Source organism: Cryptomeria japonica, chromosome 2 (genome assembly GCF_030272615.1).
Source record: "Cryptomeria japonica chromosome 2, Sugi_1.0, whole genome shotgun sequence".
NCBI lineage: Eukaryota > Viridiplantae > Streptophyta > Pinopsida > Cupressales > Cupressaceae > Cryptomeria > Cryptomeria japonica.
In genome coordinates, this window is record NC_081406.1 from 210,464,302 (window position 1) to 210,489,210 (window position 24,909).

General features: G+C 36.4%; 1 protein-coding gene across 3 annotated transcripts in view; it reads left to right on the forward strand.

Annotated features, from left to right (window-relative positions):
* The window catches only part of LOC131074955 (isoamylase 1, chloroplastic), a 195,445-nt gene that overhangs the window by 120,008 nt on the left and 50,528 nt on the right, over positions 1-24,909 (forward strand). For all 3 annotated transcript variants that reach the window (XM_059216531.1, XM_059216530.1, XM_058011701.2), the window contains 3 exons: positions 6,684-6,755; positions 6,934-7,060; positions 10,498-10,584. In XM_059216531.1, coding sequence (XP_059072514.1) covers positions 6,684-6,755; positions 6,934-7,060; positions 10,498-10,584 — 286 coding nt within the window. The remainder of the gene's footprint in view (positions 1-6,683; positions 6,756-6,933; positions 7,061-10,497; positions 10,585-24,909) is intronic.

The following is a 24,909-nucleotide window of genomic DNA, read 5'->3' on the forward strand; positions in this document are numbered from 1 at the left end:
AATGAAGATAGTGCAGGATAGATTGAAGATGGTGCAAGAAGGTAAGAGGAAGCTGGAAAAAGAATTGAATATCTTAAGGAACTATGTCCAGCAACTCAGGATTTTGATAAGACAAGCTGACCCTTCATGTATTCCTCCATCATTGCTTCCACCTGATTCAGTTGAGGACTCGGAAGAAATGAGGACTACCTCTCATGTGGTGAAGAGTTGGATTGATAATGCCTTCACCAAGGCAAATGAGTTCGTGGGAGAGTAGCACATATATTTGAGAGAATTTCAGCTATCCTTGACAAGATACAGGCGCTCACTGCTTCCTATGATGTATTTAGTCACACCTAGGTGCTAACCATTCCGAGGCTGGAAGTATTGATGGATATTCCCAAAGAAACCTTGGTAAATGGTGGAGTGGTGAAGGATGGACAGACATGTGACTTCTACAGATAGTATTGCACACTTAGGATGAGGAGAGACATGTTTGAAGGTATCAGCGACAGTTGCACTCGAGTTGAGGATATGATCAAGGTGATAAATGATAGAATCGTAGCAGCAGCTGAAACAATACTTGGAAAAGAGATGAAGGAAGAGGTAGACATAGCTCTTGACAGATTGACATAAAGGGTAAGATGTATCTTCTTCAGGACAGCTGGGTCACGTCCAGAAAATCAACTGGAAGATACAGTCATTCATGACACTTTGGAGCAATGTCCGAGACTTGGGGCCTGAGTGGGAGAAGATTTTCATTTCATCCCATTTACTTGAAGCATTTAATATTCAACATAACAGACCACTTACAGAAGGCAGCAGCAATTCCCTTTAACACTCTGATACCATAACAGAAATGTGCATGGAAATAAAGTGAGAGGCAATAAAAATAAACAACTGAAGATGTAGTCATGAAAATCTCTTTATTGAAGTTTATTGCCATATTGCAACAATGTCAGGTATATGACAATATGAGTAATCGACATATCTATTTAGCTCTTGTTACATCATTATTTTCTTTTTATACACTAAAGATGGACAAGGGGCCCTCAGCCATTCATCCCTAATATCAAAACAAAAATATCTGTTTCAAAATAGACAATATTCCCATAGGGAGAAAAACAATCAGAGTTTTTCCATTAAGGCGAAATGACAAAGAATTCTTTGATTAAGGAGTGGACATCAAGTAGTACTGACCCAAAAATGTGTTCAGCTCTTGCCACCCTTATAAGTTCTTGTGAGTTTTCATCTCTTCCTTTGCATCAATACCTATGTTGGCAATTCTGCTGATTTCTGTGTAGTATTGTTGAACAAACAATTAGGGCAAAGCATATAGAAGAGGCCATGCCTCCACTATGATGTCATTCAAGTTCTAAGACTTGGAACCATGGTTGTGGATAGCTTGTAAAATGAGCATAGAATCTCTCAATGAAGACAGAAGAATTCTACATTTCCCCACAAGTCTCAAACCCATGACAAAAGCTGCTGCCTAAAATTCATTTTTAGTTCCATTTTTTGTTTCTTCAGGGCTGTAATGACCAATTTACCTTGACAATCTCTAATCACACAGCCAGCTCCAGAGGATCCCAGATTCCCATGGGAGGCTCCATCAAATTTTAACTTATGGGAGCCACAAGGTGAAGGGGATCATTTAAAAAAGTTTCCTCAAATGATGAGATGATTGAACTCCCCTAGCTCCATGAATGGGAGGGAGAGCCAAATTTTGCCAGGATTTCAACGTCATCCCAAGAGGTGATGGATACTCTCTTTCTGACATGATCTGTAATATCTACTATCTAATCTTGCCCAATTTTAAACCTTTTCCTACTGAGTAATTTCACCAAACAGTTTGTTTGAAAGTTTGTTGATTGAGGATAGACAAAAATTATTTGAATGTTGCTCAGAAGTGCAGAATCACTCATGCAATAGAAATTACCAATGACAAAATTCTTGAATAATAACAGAAACATAAAGAACTGATCTAATACGCAAAAACTGTCCTTGTTTGTCATTAGATGATGCTCAGAAATTACATTCAAATTCATAACTTACTTTGTGCAGGGAATACATATAATGCACCTTTATTCTGCCAATACCAGTGTCAGCTGTTCTTCTATCAGCACGTAACTTTAAATGAACAATGTCACACTCAGATCAGATCATGGAGAAAGACCAAGCTTCCTTTAATCAGGTCACCTGATTCAGTCTTCCATGCCCAGCAATTAAGATAATATTACATTCACCAACATCTCATTATTTGCAGCAGAATTAGAGCATACCCAATACTGGAATAAACCTTCCTTTGCTGGAGCTGATTAAGCAGATACTCTGAATAATATTATACTTGTCCAGCTGGTCTATAATATTGCAAATAATTATTCTTACCCACAGGAAAGGGAGGCCAGATTGTATGGGTGTCAAAAATGTCCAGTACTGAAGTTTTAGAACAAGCATGAATAAAAAAAAGATCTACAGAAATCTCTAGCTGCTCAGTCGGCATCATCAAATACACATAAAGATAGCAACCATCAAACCTGAATAGAGCTCACACCAACATAGAATGGTTCACACCAAAGTAAGCTTCCATGTCCAAAGAAGATTCTCATGCTAAAGTGCTAGGCCTGCGCCGAAGTAAGAATAGCCATGCCAAATAGAAATGACAAATCTGTAAAGGACAAGTAATTTAAAATTTAAAGAGCAGAGGAAGTAGAGCGAGACATCAAAATTGGTGATCATTGTAAGAGTTGGAGCAAAGCTTCTAGAAGTGCACAGATCACTGTAGCATGACAAATAACTATGACCAACATTTGGCAGAAAAGGAGCATTGTATGAAGATGTGATTCACATTTTTTTCCGAATTCAAGCACAACACACATGAAGGCCCTTCATGTCCAGGTTTCTTGGATCAGTCTCCTTGGAGAATTTTTTGATGAATGGCCAACTTGGCAAAAGTTGGAAGGTAGGCCTTATGTAAGCATTTGGAATTTGGCCATAACTGATTATCTAAGTTGACAGATTCCAACTTAGCAGAGTAAGAGCCAGACTTAGAGCAATCTCCTTCTTGCTAATGTCGATCTTTCTTTGTCTAATTATGATTTGAGCAGAGATTTTTGTAGATTTGAGATAGGGAAATCGGGTGAATCTTTTTATGTGTGGGAGCTCACACCATCAAATTTTTGAGCAGCAACATAAGCACTGACCTTGGTTCGTCAAATTTAAGTTAAAGTGCTTGTGCTTCCTGTAGATCTCGCTGTTTGCAAAAAGGACAGCATCTATTGCAGAAGTCCTACTAGAATGGCACCTTCGTGCCGTTTCTAACCTCCAATGTGAGGTGATTAGGGAATGATAATCCTGCAATGAATTAGGATGTTCCACATGTGAGAACCCTTAGGTGAGTTCACAATAATGAATAATCTGAATTGAGATATTTCCTTTGAGGGATCCTACCATTTTGCACGTGGATTAGAAAATAGACCCCAAACCAGTAGGTGCCAAGCTCCTTATTTTGAGTCTCCAAATTTCTGAGTTCAGCCCAGCCATTCTTCTTAAGAGAGCAGACCTTACCCCAGTTTAATAAGTGGATTTCTTTTTTTCTTCTAGATGTTATCTTAAGAAGTTCCTCATGCTTTGCTCTCTAACTCAATTATACAAGCTGGGTTTTTTGCGATTGGCATCATGTAGATGGGAGTAGACAAAATTGACCTAATTGACAGTATTCAGTCAGCAGGAGAGAGTCACTTTCCTTTGCAGGGTGCCAATTTTGCTCGAATTGTTTCCAGTAGATTTTTCCATGGTGAAGATTTCCTTGTGCTGATGAAAAGAGGGACCCCCAAATATTTTCCAGGAAGGAATCCAATACAAAATCTCAATAAATCTGCAATACTTCTCTGAGAGGTGGGAGCAGAGTTAGAAAAGATAATCTCCAGTTTGTCATTATTAATGAACTGAACTGAAGCAGAGGAGTATGCGATAAGGGTATCTTTCATGACACGTGCTTCATGCATTATTGTGTTCCTAGCATGGTTGGTCCGCTCAGCATATTAATGATGATATGCTGCCTCCAGATTGTTAGCAATGTGAACCCCCTTCCAGGCATGCTGTGTGCAATCAAGTCAAATGGATCTGCCAAGAGCTTCTATCATTAAGATGAAGAGGGAGGGGAGGAGTGGGCTCACATTGTCTAAGGCCTCTAGCGGGTGCAAAGAATCCATTTGAGCCAATTTAACCCAAAGTCAAATCTTTCAAGAGCTTTCATCAAGAAAATCCAGTTAACTCTATTGTAAGTTTCTCTCTTGTTCAATTTGATTACCATGCTTTTTGAATTTGAAACAGTAACGGAGTGGAGCACTTCTTGAGTGATGAGGATCACTTCTGTCATGGCTTTGTCTGGCATGAATCTGCTTTGTTCATCTGAAAGTAGAACAGGGAGTAAAAGCTTTAATTCGTTGACCATTGTTTTTGTATATGATTCTGTATACAGTGTTTCATAAAGCAATGGTGCAGAAATCAGAGAAGAAGCTAGACCCGTGTCCTCTGTAGGGGTGCATTTCCAAGACTTGGGGACTTGGGGGAAACGCCCCCCCACAGCACCACCACTTCCACCAGCTCCGTCACCTCTGCTGAGGATGCTGCCGGGTTGCTCGCCATATGGTACATGCCATTACATACTGATTGCAACCTTTAAGTTCATGAAAACTAGTTGGCCTTTCATGGGGCACTCACAGAGATGCTATATTGCAGATTTTGCCTTGGAGATTTCAATTCACCTCTATTTTTATATCAGCGTCGCCCCCCTACCACCGCTTTGTTGCTGTCCCCACTGTCCCAAATTTAAGCCCTTGGTCCCTCGGTCCCTGAAACCCGTCCCCGCGTCCTTGCGTCCCCCCCGTCAGGTACTCCGTGGAACATTGAATAATTTTTTGGGGAATGAGAGGAAAAAGGGTGCAATTAAGATCTAGCAATATAGTTTTGAATTTCTTAGATTCCGCAGCAGCTTTCCAAGTCCTGACATCTTTGTTAATGATGTCCCAACATTTTAAGAAAAGAAAAGGAAGCCATCTAGGCTTGATACCTTGTTAGGATGCATTTGGAGTAAGGCTGTTTTAATTTTTTCTTTGAGAATGGAGCTATTAAGGCTTTATTTTGATTATGAGACACTCATAAGCAAATAATTTGAAGAAATCTGTTTCAATCATGAAGATTGGAGGCATCCCTGGTACTCAATAATTCTTTAAAGAAATAAACTGCTTCAACTCTGATTGTTGCAGGATCCTCAAAAGAGTTTCCTCTTTGTTCAGAATGGAAACAACATAATTGGCATCATGTCTGACATTTCATTGATGCTACAAGATAAGGGATTGAAGTTTGGGTGCTAGTCCTATAGATGTAAATGTATGCTGTTCAACATCCAAGGGCCACTGTATATTATTATTCTTAGTTTCTTTGTTGGTGCAAGTAGCCATATAAAAAGCTTTAGACAAAAGAAGACAAAGTTGGCAAATTTGGTCCCAATTTTCCAAATTCATTTTTCTAAGCCTTCCCATTTAGACCTGAATTCTTAAAATTTGCTGATCAAAGCTGCTTTTTTGAAGAGGATTGATTTGTTCTTGAGTTGAGAATTAGACAAATAAATGGACACCTCAGGAGGCTTCAAATTATTGCCTCAAGTATTTGTTCATTGCCTTTCATGTTTTCTCCAGTTGAGATTGAATTTGCGCCTGTGATTCCCAGGATAGCGAAAAACAGGATGCTATCTGTTCCAGTTTCTGAAATCCTTCTTCCAACCTTTTCCATCAGTTGGTTTAGTTCACCTATTTTTGCCAAAATCTACTCTTCTCCAATTTGTGCTCCTCATTGTGGCTTTTTTTGTGCCTTTAACTAGATAATTTATCAAATTAAATTAGTTCCTTATTTCATGATTATTAGTATTGTAAATCTTATTACATTTTGAATTTTGCTTGTAAATTGTTACTACAAGTACAGAGATCAATGGTTTCATGGATGTTATTCTGTAGAAGTCATTAGACACTCATTGCATTAGTCATAGTATTGTAAATCTTAATTCATTATTTTATTATGGCTTTCATGAACTTTTCTTGTAAGTTGTTACTAAAACTACAGAGCCCAATGGTTTATTGGATGTTATTCTGTAGGAGTGATTAGACACTCATTGCATCATTATTAGTATTGCGAATCTTATTAAATTATTTTATTGTGGCCTTTGTGAACTTTGCTTGTAAGTTGTTACAATAACTACAGAGCTCAATGGTTTTTTGGATGTTATTCTGTAGGAGTCATTAGACACTCGAGTCATTGATTGATGGACAATTGCAAAAAGAAGATAATAACTTTGATATCTCAGATGCTTTTATTTCCTTTTTTAATTCATCTCCTTTTGTTTTTCCCTGAATTTGATTCTGCATAAAGATAACTTTTAGGGTTGATTCATGTGAAAAGGTGAATGATTGACTCAAACGATTGTCATGCATCAATTTAAGTTTTTGTTGAAATAGATTTGTCCTGTGAGCCAATAAAGACTTGAGATTTTACATGGGAAGGTTGTGGAATTTGATGTTAACTTTTTATTAATATGTATGCTATTCTGGATTATAGTTTCTTTCTTTTTTCTTTTATGGTCTGTGCTGGCTTTGGGAGTTGAGTTATTAAGGTGCAACTCTTCAATGAAATTTTGGTATTTGCAGGTATTGGGTTATTGAAATGCATATTGATGGTTTCCGCTTTGATCTTGCTTCCATCATGACACGGGCTTGCAGGTCAATGTCTTTATTCAGTTGCCAAGAAAAGAATCTTAATCTAATATTGTTATCAATATTATGTAGACGCTTTCTGTAATGGTTAGAATACTGATTCATGGTTAAGAAATGTCAATCTCTATTTTTTCTGAATGCTTCTTGATCACAAATAATTGACTATTGGTTTATGGTTGCAAAGTTTATGGAACGGTGAGAATGTTTTTGGCAATGATATTGAAGGAGATTTCTTAACAACGGGAACACCTCTAAATGAACCTCCCTTAATTGATATGATTAGCAATGATCCAGTCCTTCGTGGTGTCAAGGTAAATTTTTTATATTACTCTTATCATATATTTTAAACTTATTTATTTAATTTTGTAAAAAAGGAACCTCATCATATTAGATAGAAATTTAAGTGTACATATTTGACTATGCAAGGCCTGAAAGCTATTAGTCCAAGCCTGGGCAACATAGAGAAAAGGATACATATTACAATTCTTTCGGAAAAATCAGAATCCAGAATCTTTCTTAGATCCTCTTGAAGATTGGTCAACTACCACTGAGGGGGCAAACCATAACAAATAAGGTTGTAGTTGTGAAGAGCCTAATTGGCTAGCCCATCTGCTACTTTATTGTGTTGTTTGGTAACATGACTGAATTGAACCTCCTGGAACTTGTCCTGCAAGCTTTGAATCTTTCCAACTCTCTTGCTATTAGCCAATTTTTGCTATTGAATCCCTTAGCATCGGAAAAGAAGCTGATGATTACTTTTGAATCAGATTTAATTTGGAGTTTCTGCCGCCCAATTTCGAAAGCTTATTGCATCCCTATATAAGCAGCTTTTATCTTTGCTAAATTATTGGCTATATGTCCCACTGTTTCAGCAAAGAAGTGAAGAGCACCCAAATATACTGAGAGGGGCTGGGGGGGTGAATCAGTATATTAATTAATTTTTAACTTTTTAAATTCATGTGAACTAAGTTACTATTTCAAATAAACATGCACATAGCCAAGTACACCATGAACACAATTTTCACGTGGAAGCCCAAAATGGGAGAAAACCACGGCAAATGAAAGCTAATATATTATCTCTTTTACAAATTGTAGAGGCACCAACCCTTTGACTGATTTGTGAGCACCAACTCCCCAACTTTGTAAGCACCAACTTACAAGAGGCTCCAACCCCTTCAAGTGAAGCACCAACTTCACCAAGATGAGGCACCCACCTCAATGCACAAATCTGCTATAGTCTGATAAAAAATCTGGCACCAAAATGGTCACAATCTTCACTTCAAAATCTGCTATGAAATAACAATAATACTACCACAAAAACTTATGGGAGGATTACAATTTCATACAAATATTCTTTTTATCTCTGCAAGATTTGTTCTTTATATCAGCATATTCTTCTCCCCAACATCTGCTCGATCTGTCTGAAAAATAATTTCAGAATTACTCACATATTTCAACTACACCACACCACTCGATTACATGCCACTTTATATCTTTCATATGTCCTTTTACAAGGATTCTGTCTCCTAAGAAAGACGTGACTTTTGATACATGTTTGTTTTAATAAACAAATTACATTATTTTAAAGTTAATTGCAACTCCTAGTTCATAATACGGTTTGCACATAAGTTTGTTTTATAAATAAAAACACCATCCCATTCTATTTGTGAATTGCATCTCTTCATTAACTCGTGCTTTGTGAAGGATAATAATACACCTTTTTAATGAATCGCAATCTTTAATGAATCGCTGCCTTTAATTAATTGTTTGTTTAGAACATCGTTTTGTCTTCCTTTCAACGTCTAAACACATTATTCATTTTGAATCACACCTTTTCATATGTGCTGTTTGGTCAAATATCCATGTTTGAACAAGTTGTTAAGACTTGTATTAGTTTATTATTAAGATGATGTCTCTAATCTACCTCCTTTATCAAGTGTATCTAATCCGCCACCTTTACCAAGTGTAAAAACGGTGTGAGGTCAAAATAGAACATACTGTAAACTGTAAACATGCTGTCATATTGAACATGGAAACTGTAAACATGTTGTCGTTATGTAGCATGCTGACTGTAAACAGCATGTTGTAAACATGCTGTCATATTGAATTAAAACATACTTCTAACTCCTTTAGAGACGAACATACACCATGATTGCTGCATTGTGAAGATCTCCTGCCATTGTATAATCAGACTGGGACTGTATGATCACTGTATGATCAGACTGTAAGGTATTGATCAGACTTTAAATTATCAACCAACATGTGATGTAAAGCAAAGTAATCCAAACTTAGTATTTTCAACAAATGTGCAAGCATCATCCAATATGTTCATCAATCTCCATAGTATCATCCAATATGTTAATCAATCTCCGTGAATCAGCAAATTCCTTTGACATCAATGACAATATTTCCAACAAGAAGGCTACCAATTTATCTGAATATCTACCAATACCTTTCATACTAGCCTGACCCAAATTGATCCTCGAGGCACCATCATTGTTCAACTTACCCTACTTAAAAAGAGGAGCTATCTATAGTCTATCCAACTGTTTTTTCTTTTTAGTTGAAAAACATGCATTGTTGAAGTCTTGGGTTGCAAACAGAGCAGTTTACATAAATGCTCCTATTTTGGAGTGAGAATTTGAGGTAGACAAATCTTATGCTTGATAGATTCAGCTATATTTCTTCTGATCTTCTCCCAAACATAACTGATATCCTTGCTAATTTGTTGGAAAATTCTGCTGTTTCTCTCCTTCCAAATATTCCAGAGCATAAGGGTGATACCAAATCATATCATCGGGAGGAGGTTTTGACCCATAGGCAAATGCCTTTGCCATGCTTTAATCAGCTGTTCAAAAGGCTGAATGCTGACTCAAGGAAGATTAAACACTTTGGATAAAAACTGACATAAGGAGACCACCCATGGGTATTGGAAAAACAAGTGGGTAGTAGTCTCCTCATTGGCCAACCACATAACACAGCAAAGGGGGCCATAAAAGCCATGTTTCATGAACCTATCTCCAGTTGAGTCTCTTCATTTAACACCAACCACAAAAGGAAGTTCACCTTGGGCCATATAGCAGGCTGCCATATGAGTTCAAAAATATCTTTCTGCAGATGGCAAATATTCCTGCTTAGAGAGGCATAGCTTGAAGAGATTGTATATTCACTTGTAGGGCTGTTTCCCCAAGCTAGGGAGTCAGACATTGGGGAAGTTGATAAAGGATGACCCAAGAGAATTTTATTTATCTGAGGTTGCCGTGGTTCCCCATGTGGATTGGCAATTTCTGATAGGGAATCCAACACTGCCCTATCTCCCAGGGAACTTATTTTTATTGTTGAAGCTAATCAAAGTGATTGCTGAACATGTATTCACTTGATGTGGACTGAGGCATCGTAGGTACTGGTTTCTAAAAATGAAAATTAACAATTTAACATAATGTTATGTTTTTGCCATTTGTCACTTTGTCACAGTTTTAGTATTGGGTAATATCTTTCATCTTTTTTATTGGTAACTTAGTAGAATTATCAGCTATGTTATTTTGAGTGCATTTATTATTTGGCCGATTAAAATACAATAAGAGCAAATCTTGCTCATCTCGTCTCCTTTAATCCAATTTTCACTCCTCAAATTTTCTGGATTTGTAGAAGCTAGATGTCTATTTGATCCTTTAGTCACGTTTTATGTACATAAATCATAAAAACATGTTTTTATTTTAATCTTCTTTTCCTTTTGTTTTTTTGTCAGCTTATAGCTGAAGCATGGGACACAGGTGGCCTTTATCAAGTAGGAAACTTTCCACATTGGGGCATTTGGTCAGAGTGGAATGGACAGGTATTTCTCCCATCAATTCCTACATGGCTAAGGTGTTTATGAATTTTTGAAAGAAATGCAATTGTTAATAGTTTGTATTTGTACAAAATTTACAAAATGATAATTGCATTTCTGTACAGCCCTGTAAGAGAGCATCTGTGATTGGTGAAAACTAGCTTATTGGTTCCTGATGAGAAATATTATTATTCTTAAAAGTTACCTGTATAAGAATATCCTTGACAAAGCCAAAGCAAGAAAATTACCTGTATAAGAATAGTAAATGTAAATTGTTGCTTTGACTGTAATTTTAAATAGAATTTCATAGTGAGGCAGTTCAAAAGCTTTCTGCACTTGACTTCTAACAGCAGGAAGACATAATGGTAGTAAATTTATGAACACACGTGGATGAGTTAAAATGGTCAATTAAATATAAATCGTAGTATCTATATACATTATATGAATGTGTGAAGGATATTCATCTGGAATAAGTGTAGTAGCATAAACATAAAGAAAATATATTATTGCATAAGCAAAAATTCCAACTAAGATGAAGTTAGCACCTTAAGTATTAAGATGAGTCATCAAGTTTTGTCAACTATTACAAATTTTACCAAAATAAATTAAGATGCTATTAGGTGGTAAATGCCATGGAAAGTGCTGCTATTGGCATGGTATGATGGTTAAGTAGTTGTGTTCTTGTTCTTGCCATCAAGGTTCAAACACCATTTTGATGCTATTGTTGAATGTTTAAATGGGGATGAGGTCCCCTGTTTGTGATCTCACCAGTTTATAGCTTTGGGTCAAAAGCATTTACTCCCTAAAAAAATAATGCCATGGAAATTGCCTCTATTGCTTAAGTTTGGATTGTCTGATTAGTAGTGTCTATCAAAGAAGTGAGAGAAGACATGGTTATCATACCTTCTGATGCAAATACAAATATCAAGTGTAAAAGCTTGTTCCATGGCTGCTGCTAATGGGTACCACAAGCCATCTAAAAAAATTATTTGGAAGATCTTGGTTAATATCAAGTGGTCAAGGGACAATGATTCACACATGCTAGAGATTTTTTATGTGAATAGATTCTTTTTTTAACTTTATGCCAGTATTACTCCCTTTTGGGTACCTAATAACTTAATTTTCTTTTGTTGGGTATTAAGATACCCAGAGAACAAAATATAGGGACGTGATTATTTATGTACATACAAATGAACAAACAGTCCTGTTATGGTCATCATTCCATGAAGAAAGCTGCTTTTAGCTTTGGTTTTGGACTCATCACCAACTTTTTTAATATCTCAAATCTTAGTGTCGTTAGCATTTTTAATTTGTTTCTATCTATACAACTCAAATTGGAACAATATGTGAGGTAAAACCTCTTTTTAGATCATGAGGAGAGGCTTCTTGAGATCTAAAACTACCTTAGACATTAAGATATGGACCAGCCATACAATTATAAACAATATATAGTATTCTCCTAGGGGCTTTTTCCTAAATGAAACAACTATCTGTGTGCATTTTTGCTTGGGGAATGAGCATAAGTTGGTAACAATTCTTGTCTCACAAGTGAAATTTTTCAAATTTATAAATGAAAGCAACGAGCTTTAAGCACAAACAGGCCAACTTCTAACTGGATAAACAAAGACAAATGGTCAAATGAAAACTTAAGTTCAAAAGAATAACAACACATGATTTCAAGAATCAAATAGCTATTTTGCATGCAGAGTTACACAACCTAGATGAATGATTGACATCAATATAAAACTTGACACTTATTATTAAGTCATAGTCGAATGGATGAAATAAATTGCAAGCACAAAAATGACATAAAGAACAATATCTTAGAGGATAAGTGAGCTTAAACTATTATTTGAACTTTATGTGCTCAAAGCACTTCTTTATAATGTTACAAGATGCTCAATTTTGGGGACTTAAAAGAATAATCGTATTTTATCGCAACAATCACCATTTTAAAACAAAATGTTTAGAACTCTTGAAAAGTATGAAAGAAAGATATTTTAAAGCAAAACTACTCCTAAACAAATAATAAAACCACAATAATTGAAGTGGCCTAAAATAATCTTTACCACCCAAATATCAATGATTTTTACCAAAATAATCTTTACAATAGTATTATTTACTAAATTACAACAAGCATGCACATAAGAACACAATAACACAATGTTTACTTGGAAACCCTAATTGGAGAAAACCATGACAAATTAGTGCTTCTATTTAATTCTTATACAATGTTTGTAGGCACCAACCCCTAACTTAGTTTATGAGCACAAACCCACTAGAAGCACCAACTCTTGCTTTTGAATTTGTAGGCACCAAGCTACTAGAGGCACCAAACCCTAACTTCGTGAGCACCAACTTGCTAGAGGCACCAACCTCTTGATTGATTTGTGAGAACCAACTCACTAGAGGCACCAACCCCTAATACTAGGTGTAGACACCTAAAATTGTCCTGTCTAATTAAATAAATATTTTTTATTTATTTAATTATTTTATCCTAAGTCTTCTATTAATTAAATAAATTTTTATTTATTTAATTAATTCATTAATCCTCTTTTAAGCCTTTCCTCATTTAAATAAATACTTTTATTTATTTAAATTGTCCTTTTCCTAAATTAAATAAATATTTTATTTATTTACAGTGTTCCACGGGCGTTGGGGACGGGGGGACGGGGGGACGGGGGGGACGCGTTTCCAGGACGGGGGGACCAAGGGCCTAAATTTGGGGACGGCAGGGGGACGGCGGGGGGACGGCGGCGGGGGGGTGGCGGGGTGGTGGTGCTTATATACTTGTACATATACATATAGTACTTGAAAAACTAGTTTTGAAAAGATGTATGACAGTATTACAGTGTAAAAATTACATTTGAAATGAGACTATAGGAAATTTGAAATACTAAATCTAAATACCAAGATTTCTAAGTTGTGTTGTTATATGGAGCCTAATCAAACTCGGAGGTTAGATTTTCCCTACTTCTATCGGCGCGGTTTCCCCCTATATTTTTCAACGGGGGTTTGGGGGCAGCGCCCCCAAGTTGGGGTCAAGGGGCATCGCCCCTTGCGGGGTCAAGGGGCAGCGCCCCTTGCGCGTTCCCTGTCGCGATACAGGGCGGGGTCGAGGGGCAGCGCCCCGCGAGGCCAAAAATACTTTTATTATTTTCTAAAGGCGTCGGGTGTTATTTTTCTATTGGCCCACGTCCAATTAGAGTTACTCCTTAACCCTCCAAAAACTTAAAAACTCACTTTTTTTTAAAATTTTAATTTTAAACATTGCATATAAGTGGGGGCGACAGGAGACGTCTGGGCGTCTCCCCGTCCTTGGAGAGACGTCTGCACGTCTCTTGAAGGACGGGGAGACGCCCAAACGTCTCCCAAGGAGACGTGGAGGCGTCTCCATGTCTCTTTGGGAGACGCCCAAACGTCTCCCAAGGAGACGTCTCCACGTCTCCACGTCTCCCTGGGAGACGCGGGGACGTCTCCGCGTCCCGGTGGCGTTTGGGTGGCGGTGGCGGGACGGCGGGGGACGTCGCGTCCCCGTCCCCCCGTCCCCGAGACGTTTCTGACGGGGGGACGCGCCCAAAAAGGGGGGGGACGCGTCCCCGTGGTTCACTGTTTATTTAATTGATCCCATTTCCTCTATTAATTAAATAAATCTTTATTTATTTAATTAATTCGTTAGCCTTTTCTACCCATGACACATGTTATTCATCTCTTAATTTCTTCTACCTACCCTCTTATCATTTAAATGTTTCTTCTACCTACCCTTTAATCTTAGCCGACCATTTATCTTTTACACCTCTTAATCTTATCCCTCCATTTCTTACAGTGTCTTCTATATAAGAGGATACTCTCCTTCATTATCAACCCTAAGCATTCTAATTGTCTAATCAATCTTATGCAATCAAGCCTTTTTGCGATCAAGCTATCAACCACATTTCCGTTCTTTGTTGAGCTCGCGTGCACATAAAATTTGAGAGCAAATATATCAAGCAAGATCAATGGAGACAGGAAGAATGAAGATTCAAACCGTAGTGGACATGTGATGGTATAATTTTTTTGATTTTGTTGATTTGCATTGTCTTAGGTAATCTTCATATGTTATGGTGGATCTTTGTTGTTGTTAGACTAGGATTTTGTGGTTGAACTCATTTAGTCTTTCAATATTGTTGTTTCCATTGTCCACTTTTCACCATACACACTAGGTTTCCACCTTGATGGTGTTGCTTCTTCAATGGATGATGGATGATGGATGATTTTGTTCTTCACCAAATATGCAATAAAATTGCTCTTGAATTGGCTTTGAATCTTCCCCAAGTTCTCTTCTCAAACTGCTATAAGATGCAGTTCAATTACCTTGAATCTACCCCAAATTTATTCACAAACTGCTATCAGTATGGTGTTATAATATCTTGAATCTGCTACTCAATTTGGTGTGTATCTCCGTCTTCACTCAATACATAACACACTTTTCATTTTCATTTCTATCTCTATTATATCTTCAAATCTCTAAGGGTCATGCCCTTTTGAATAGGTGCTTCTTTTAAGAGTCATGCCCTCATATTAATTGCTGATAATAATTACAACCTTCCACATGCAAATTGTATTTCCTCTTTTAACACCTTGCCATTTCCTTTACCTCAAATCGCATCACTTGATAAAGACTTTATTTAACAAATGTTTATTCTTCAAGTGCTATGTATAGTCATTGTTCATTCCTTTTATGAAGCACTTGATCAAGTTTGTTCTAATCGTACCTCTTCAAAGACTAATCACTGTTCATAGGAATTGTAGATTGCACCTTTTGCTTTTCCTTAACCGCTGCCACCTTTTCTTAATCTGTTATCAGTTTGTGTGAACTCACACTTTTTCACCGAGTCAATTGCTGCAAACTACCTTTTGTTTATCTCTGCAAGTAGTCTTTTTTTTTTTAATGTTTGCATTCTTAACAAATCGCTGTTCCTGAATAGTGGATTAATCACAATTTCTTACGTCACCATCCTTCTAACTTCTGATTAAATTTCTGGATTGCTTAAGATTCTATTTGCTCATGAATTTGTTTGCATACTAAGTAAAAATTGCCACCTTAATGTTTATTAACATAAACATATTGACTACCTTTGATGGAGTGCTACATAGTTGGTCACCTTAAGAGAAGTATTAAACATAGAACGACCACCAAATCAAGCCGGCTATCTTGTCTCATAAAGTCTGGTATGTTGATATTCATCAACATAATGAAAAATTATTTTCACAAATAATCAATGCATTAACAAAGGAGAAGGCTCCTTAAATAGAAATTACTAGACGGTGTTCTAAAAAGAACAAATAGTTTAATTGAAGTTAAAAAAATAAAAAACAAAAATGCTAAAAAGCTAACAATGCCTTCTAAAAAAGGAGCAATTGTTAAGCTAAACAAATTAAACGAATTAAATGAACTAAATGACCATGAATAGAACAACTAAACATAGTTGACCAAATATAATTAAATATTTGAATACCCTCCTTTAATGGTAATTGTATCATTAACTACCCTACAGAAGACACTATAGGTTTTTTGATCACAAACGCAAAGAACACACTGTTGTTGCGGAGACCCTTCTAGGATTTGCAAAGCGTTAATGACCAAGATTACCAGAATCCATCCAATTTGATGTTGGGTAACCAAACTGGAAACCTAAAACCACGATTTTGAGGAAAAAACAGTAAACCCTCCAAAACTAAAGTTACAAATCATTATTTTTTGTAGAAAAAAATGGTAAAAAAACCCTAAATAGGAAGAAAACCTTGAAACGATTTTTGAGGAAAACATCGAACAAAACCTTGAGACATCGTGTAGTAAAACCCTAGACATCATGCAATAAAACATTAATTCTTGATTTTTGAGGAAAAAATCTAGCAAAACCCTCCCATGATTTTTTGTGGAGAAAAATCAGAAAACCCACTAATAATTTTTTTAGAGGGAGAAAATCACGAAAAACCCAAAATAATTTTTTTTTGAGGACCAAAAAATTGTAAAAAACCCAATTTTTTTTATAAAAAGCCCCAATTTTTTTCGAGGACAAAAAAAAAAATTAATACCCAAAATAATTTTTATGGGAAAAAATTATAAAACCTTAAATCTAGCGAAGGCACAATCGAACACACGACTCGTCTTAGAAAAATTCAAAACTCTCGTTGCATGAAAACTTTCCAAGAAAAACCCAAAGTCACGGAAAATTCTATGCAAAACCAAAAATTTTTGAACGCCAAAAAAACACAGGGAAAACGAAGCTTAGAAAAATCCACAACACAGATAAATGGTGGAAAAGACAAAAAAAGGCGCGGGCCGCCCAAAAAATGATGTGAAATCCGTTGCCGTTGCTGTCACGCAGGTTTGAAAAAAAACCATGGAAAAAAATAATTCCCGCCACTGTCAGAAAATAATGCACACTGTCGGAAAACAAATTGCACCTCAGAAACATAGTCACGGAATAAGGGAAAAAGGCGCGAAAAAAATGAGCGCGAGAGTGAAGGTGCACAGCCGTCCGGTGGAATCAAGCACCAAAAAAATGCACAGCCAGTAAAGAAATTCAAAACAACTGTCACAGGTAAGATTTGAGACACAATCGAAAGAAAAAACTCTGTCGTCCTGTTGCAGAGAAACAAACTCCCAGAAGTCCGATGCATAGGTCCACGAACACGCAAACCGTCACCTTCATGCAGACAAAAAATAGGTCTACAAAAACAAACTCAGAAAAGACCCTCGAAAATATACAAAACTGCCAGCGCAAAACACACGAATTATCTTCAGACAAAAAAGAATGGGCTGAAAAACCCACGAAAAACTCCATCAATTTTTTCTCATAAAAAAATTGATTGAAAAATTTCTGGAAATAAATTCCAGGTAGAGGCTTACGAATTTTTTATTAAAAAATTTGCCAAACTTAAAAAAAGCCCATCGACCCGCTCTGATACCATGAAAAATTAATTGCACAAATAATCGATGCATTAACAAAGGAGACAAAGGTTCCTTAAATAGAGATTACAAAACGGTGTTCTAAAAAGAACAAACCGTTTAACTGAAGCTAAAAAGCTCAAAAGCAAAAACGCTAAAAAGCTACTATGCCTTCTAATAAAAGAAGCGATAGTTAAGCTAAACAAATTAAACGAAGTAAATGAACTAAATGACCATTAATATAACAACTAAACATAGTTGACTAAATATAATTAAATATTCTAATACATAATAGATCACCGCTTCTCATCTAAATTGCTTTCATAATGATTTATTTAAGTCTTCAATGTACTCCAAGTCTTTGCGATGGAAAACATAGAATAGTCATTGCATCTCTTTGTTGGATCGCTGTACGTCACAAACAAATAGCATTGTGTAATCTCTCAATCGCTGCCCTTGGCATCATATAATATATAAAAATTGTATCAATCATAGTGTCTTTGGATGTAGTTGTTGTCCATCTTAGAGGGGGGATGGCCTCGTTGCAATGTTCTAATCCATGATGCTTGGTGCTACCATCTTAAGGAGTCGGCTATATTTTATGTATTTAAAATTTAATATTCAAATTCTAATAAAGGTGCCAAGACATATACGTTAGCCCATATTCATTTTTCTAATTTTGTTCTTCACTACTTTTCATTGATGGAATTTATTCTCAATTAGGTCAGCCAAGTATGTCTTTCTTATTATGTTTAAATTTTTAATTTAAATTTATAAATATCTCTAAGTTGATCTTCTAATTTCACTATCTTTATTCAACGGGAAAGAATAACAAACTATTCTCATTTTGCTTTGACATCAATGTCAACACTGTTGTTTGTAACTAGGGTTATGTATGGGTTCGGATGTTGCCTTGGTCCGGGCCCTATCCTAGGGTAACGTGACTCTAATATATGCCCAGCCCAATCCTAAACACACGCCACCTAATTAAATTAGCGCCAAAAACCAAAGGAGGCCGACTTGCAATCAAGGATTTCAATGTGTATAAATAAGAGACATTTGCAAGTCTATAATAATTAAGTTTGAATCTCATACAAATGCAAATTAGCTCTGCTGTGCGAATTCTTCAAGAAGGGTGCGAACTTAACTTCAAGGAAGAGTGCAAACCTATCCAGATTGGTGCGGAATTGTCCAAGAGGACATAGTGGATTTTGATGCAAGTTTTGAAGCATGCAAAGGGACAGATCTGATATGTGAAGATCAGATTCAAGCTAAGTATTGTACTTATGATTTAGAGGAGAATATATAATCTGACCTGTGGGTCTTTCATGCTGGGTTTTTTTCCTCCTTAGAGGTTTTCCCAGGGTATGCTTGTTTGTCTACTGTTTTATTTCTGATTTATGTTGGCTTATTAAATACTGCAAATCTGATTACAATCTAGGGCATAATTAATTTATGTTGGCTTATTAAAATACTGCAAATCTGATTACAACCTAGGGCATAATCAATTATATAAATCTGATTAACGTACCTAGGGTTTAAAATTACATGGTATTAGAGCCAAGGTTATTCTAACCCTCAGATTTCAGTAAGCTCTTACCTTCAGGTTGCTGTTCGTCTTTTATTAAGATAATGACAGGGGTGAAGTTAGCGGGCATCATCGGGTCCCCATCACGGAGTCATTCTTTAATTCATTGTGGAGATTCGAGTGATAAACAAAAAAAAGAGGTGTCTTCTCACAAATGACACGAACTCTTGAGAAGAAGAACAACCTCTCATCATTTGAGGTAGGATATAAGACACCATTCCAGCGCCCAAGGAGACATAATAAGATTCAGATTTCTACATCTCTCTCAGCAGAATTGGGTTGAACTCCAGTGATATCGTTTCCTGTACACATACATCTAATTGATGACCCTTTCTGCATAAGGGTATCTGTATATTTCTGCATATTCATTATATTGTATTCTGTATATTTTAATTGAATACAGTATATTATGTTCATACCTGCTAAAATAAATCTGAATTATGAGATATTACTGTTGGTATTCTGAGTATTAATTTTATGATAGAGGAAGAGAAGTGACAGTTAGAGGAAAACGGTGATGGGGTCACCTTCTAGGCATGCCACCTCATGGTATAAGACCGGGGAGTCCCATGAGGCCAAAGGGGTACGGAGGGTGTTGCCTTTGGGCCTATGAAGGATGGACTTCCAGGGCACCCTACTGTGACAGCCCTCCTACTCTTCATCATAATGAATTGATGTGTAAATCATGAGGCATAGGACAAGGATGGCATGATTAGGGAAAATGGTGATAGGATACCTCACTGGGTTCTCCACCTCAGATGGTATGGTAGATTTATTTGCTACTAGTCATGCAACTGCTATTTTGTATTGCTAACAAAATCAGTTGTATACCCACCAATCTTCAAACCCTAGCTGACTGTGCTAAGGCACATCAAGAGGAGATTGTGAAGTATGGCTTTTGAAGATAGACTGCAAAGATAGTTTCTTTTGGGGAAGCTTTCGGTTCCAGTGTCAGTGTTATCTAAACATCAACAGGTGTATTTTCCTTAATTCTTAATAACTTTGTGATGAGAGACTTTATGATAATTGAAGATTAAGTATTCCTGTCGAATAACTTTGTCAATTTGTTTACATAGGGTTTCATTTGCTTTTGTGTTTACTTAGTTTTGTAAAACCCTTGTTGGGTTGTGTGAAAAGAAAAAGATATTCTCCTTGATTTAACCTGTGTTGGGCCAATCATGTTTTGAGGTTCCCTGTGACAGGTGTTTATCCTTGTAGGTCTGCAAGCAAGTTTGTGCCCGTGTTATCCCAAGTTAACATACTTATTACATTTGAGCTCATGTCATTAAATGTTGTGGCAAATGCAGTTTTATTATGTGTCAATTATCTGTTAAAATAACTGCATGACAGATTGCTTTCAGTTAATTGGTTATGATGATGCTCCTTCCTACATAGTAGAAGTTAGAATGTATTGTTGGTTTCTTAGGACCTTTCTATCGATAACATTTATTGGCAATCTTGCTGTGTAATTTCTTGATGGAATTTATCCCCATCTTATCTCAACAATTGTGCTATGTGTTCACCTTATTGAAAGATAGATGGACAAGATCCTTGAGATTAACATAAAAGATTGATTGTGCAGAAGTTAAGGAGGAGCGTCTCCCTCTGAGTTGGTATACTCTAACCTATATTGGTTGATTACCCTTTATTATGAGTATTAGCATGTAATTCTTTTCTTGAGTCAAGCATTTTGTTCCTTTTTCAATTTCATTATAGAGTATGATTTCCTATCTCGGAGTATAGGAAATTGATTGGATCTTTCAGTGGCTTGGAATGCTTCTGAAACAGGACATACTAAATCTTCAAGGGAAATTATTGGGATGGGCATACACTCAAAGGAAGTTCAAGTACCTTGGAAGCTGTGATTGGACACGGCTGCTGCTGAGAAGGAGTTCCAGCTATTTTGGTATATCTTAAGGGGTTATGAGATTCAGGTGTGTAGATTGAAGAAAGCTCTGTATGGCCTCAAATAGGACTCTCATGCTTGGTATGAAAGAATACTTGTTAAGTTTAGAATTTTTGTAAAATGATGCTGACTCTAACATCTACTTTAAGTCATCCAATGATGAAATGCTAATTATAGTTCGATATGTGGATGATTCATTTCTTACTGGTAAAGATGAACTTATCATTAGATGTAAGAAAGAACTAGCTTTAGAATTTGAAATGAAGGACTTAGGTTTAATGCATTATTTCCTAGGTCTAGAAGTATGGCAAAGGTCTAACGAAATTTTTCTAAGTCAAGGAAAGTATACTATTGTTATTTTTGAAAAGATTTAGAATGATGGATTGTAAACCCATGTCTACTCCTATGGAATTTAACTTAAAGAAGTTAAGTGTTTCTGCAGCTAACTCTGATTTTGCAGATCCATCAGAGTACAGGCAGTCGATTGGATCACTGATGTATCTAGTTAACACTAGACCAGACATATGCCTTGCAGTGAATGCTCTCAGTCAGCTCATGAGCTTGTCCAAACATGTTTATCGTGTTGTAGCCAAGCTCATCATAAGATACTTGCGAGGCACAGTTGATTATGGGCTGAAGCTGCTTAAGTTCAGATTGGTCAAGAAGTGCTACGGACAAGGAAAACTCTTCAAGCATTCACCCACTGTGATCTCTTGGACCTATAGGGACAATCCTCAGTGGCATTAAGTATTACTGTAGATAAATACATTGTTGCAAGTGTTGCATCAAGAGAAGCAGTGTGATTTCTTAAAAGTCTTGTTGTGCTATTTTGATTTATTATCGGGGTTGTATATTGATGCCTGACAATTCAGTGTTTTATGGCAGGACAATTCTATGTTGCAGATGTCCTCACCAAGTCTCTTGAAGCTTGAGATAGACTTGGAGCTGTGGAGAACACCGCCTTGGTTGAGAGGGAGTCTCAATCTCTGTGATACATTGTGTTGTATCAACCATCCTTTGCGGGCAATGTAAAATGGTAGAAAAGATCCTCTCCACCCTTTGCAGGCAATGTAAGGTGGATCCAGTCTATGCTTGTGTGCGAGCTGGAAGACTATGTTATGTAGTTCCATTCTATGCTTGTGTGCAAGACGAAAGACTACAATATTCTGATTATGTCTATTCCATTTCTTGCTTGTGTGCAAGATGGAAGATTATGATGTTACATTCTTCTTTGAGAGAAGACTGAGGTAAAGACAATAAATGATGAATATGCGTGATCAATGACATGGAAAGACTCCATGATGTGCATGAATAAATTATGTATGTATTCATGACTTGCAAGTGTGCATGTTAAAGTTTGAAGTCATCCTCCACCGGCATTACAAGATGGATACTATGGGATATTGTGCAAAGAGGATTAAAGAGGCACCATTCAGCTAAAGTATATTAACACAGATGAAAAGGTTGCAGATATTCTTTCCGAACCCTTATCCAGAGTGAAGTTCGAATACTTCAGAGACAGACTTGGTATTGTGGAAAACGAAACCCTGATTGAGAGGGAGCATCAATCTCAGTGACTATTTGTAGCACTTTGAATCATTCCTTGCTTGTGTGCAAGAATGAATTACATCCAATCTATGCTTGTGTGCTAGACAGATAATTGTAATAATGTAAAGACCCACTGGTGTATTACACTTTCTATGCTTGTGTGCTAGAACCATCCTATGCTTGTGTGCTAGGTGGAAGATGTAATTCTATGCTTGTGTGCTAGATCCATTCTATGCTTGTGTGCTAGATGGAACTTAAAGGTTCAGATTATGTATTCTCCTCCTCCCTAGTTAAGAGGGAGTGTTGTTTGTAACTAGAGTTATGTATGGGTTCGGATTGCCTTAAGGCAACATCCGAACCCCCTTTAGGTCCGGGTCCTATCCTAGGGTAACGTGACTGTAATATATGCCCAACCCAATCCTAAACACACGCCACCTAATTAAATTAGCGCCAAAAACCAAAGGAGGCCGACTTGCAATCAAGGATTTCAATGTGTATAAATAAGAGACATTTGCAAGTCTATAATAATTAAGTTCGAATCTCATACAAATGCGAATTAGCTCTGCTGTGTGAATTCTTCAAGAAGGGTGCGAACTTAACTTCAAGGAAGAGTGCAAACCTATCCAGATTGGTGCGAAATTGTCCAAGAGGACATAGTGGATTTTGATGCAAGTTTTGAAGCATGCAAAGGGACAGATCTGATATGTGAAGATCAGATTCAAGCTAAGTATTGTACTTATGATTTAGAGGAGAATATATAATCTGACCTGTGGGTCTTTCATGCTGGGTTTTTTTCCTCCTTGGAGGTTTTCCTAGGGTATGCTTGTTTGTCTATTGTTTTATTTCTGATTTATGTTGGCTTATTAAATACTGCAAATCTGATTTCAATCTAGGGCATAATTAATTTATGTTGGCTTATTAAAATACTGCAAATCTGATTACAACCTAGGGCATAATCAATTATATAAATCTGATTAACATACCTAGGGTTTAAAATTACAAACACAATGTGAATTTCTTTTGGATAACTTGCAACAATCTCTTTACAACAATCTTTTCCATGTACCTTTGATATTAATGATAATGATGGTAACTAGCTTGTCTATTGATGATATTTGATGTTTATGAATATTCTGTTCCATACAATATTCTTTTTCAATAATTTTTGTCATCAATGATGGTCTCATTTTCTCCCCTTTGATATTAATGATGATCTTGTATATAACATTGTCTTCTTACCTTTTAAATCAATGGCAACATCATATTCAGTCTTTTGTCATCAATGACAATATTTCCAACAATCTCCCCCTTTGCCATTGATGGCAACTCTGCCTATAAATAATTTGTGAATAACATAGTTCTCTTCTTCTCTAATTCTGCTCCTTTATTTATCTCTCTCAATTTCTTTATCTCTCCCCCTTTGATATCAATGGCAAAGGGATTTTCATGAAACATATATCAATAAACAAATCATTGGAAACATCCAACATATTCTCTAAGATTCATATCCAATGTGATAGGAATGTGCTTCTCACCTTGTCGAAGATTATCTAATGCTCCCCTTTGCTATTATACTCTTCTTTCTCTATTTCTCTATCCTTTGTTTGGGAATTTCTTCTTTTCATATCTACTCTCAAATGGTAACTCCTGTTTTGATATTTTTGATAAAGGAATGCTCATCAGATTTCCATCAATGTCTTATATGGCATTATTATATCGATAGGAATTCTTCAATGTGAAGTTTGAACATGAGTATCCAACTTTCCTCTATCCAATTTCTTATTCTTTTGTCAGAACATGCTTGTCAAATGTGAATATACAAGCATACCCTTTTTTTTACATCCTTTCATGCTATGATGAAAGGTTAAGGCTTTGTGATTCTAGTCCTACTCTCCCAACTTTTTAACTTCATGGAGACATTTGTGAATGCTAGCTTCATGTACTTGCAATCTTTTACTATTGAGGATCTTGATCTTATCAAATAGTCCTCTTGTTGTATCGCGACTCTTCTTATTCTTCTTTTCCATAGCAGCCACATTTGCTCTTGTGCCAAAAACTATCTTTGGTGTTTGAAAAGCTATGCCCATCAAAATTTCCATAATGTGTTCAATGCTGATACCAATTCATTATTCTTCCTTGATACCAATAAGAAGATTCTATTAAAGTAATTATGTGATGTTTCTATAATAGTCATTTAGTTAGTTTAGGATATTTCCTTTTTATAGTTTGTTCTTATTTAGAATGTTTCTCCTCTGCCTTTCATTTCGATTTTAGAAACTTTGTTTGTAATTTCTATATAAGGAGCTTTCGTCTCCTTTGTTAATTTGTCGAATCAATCATTTACTATTTGACTAT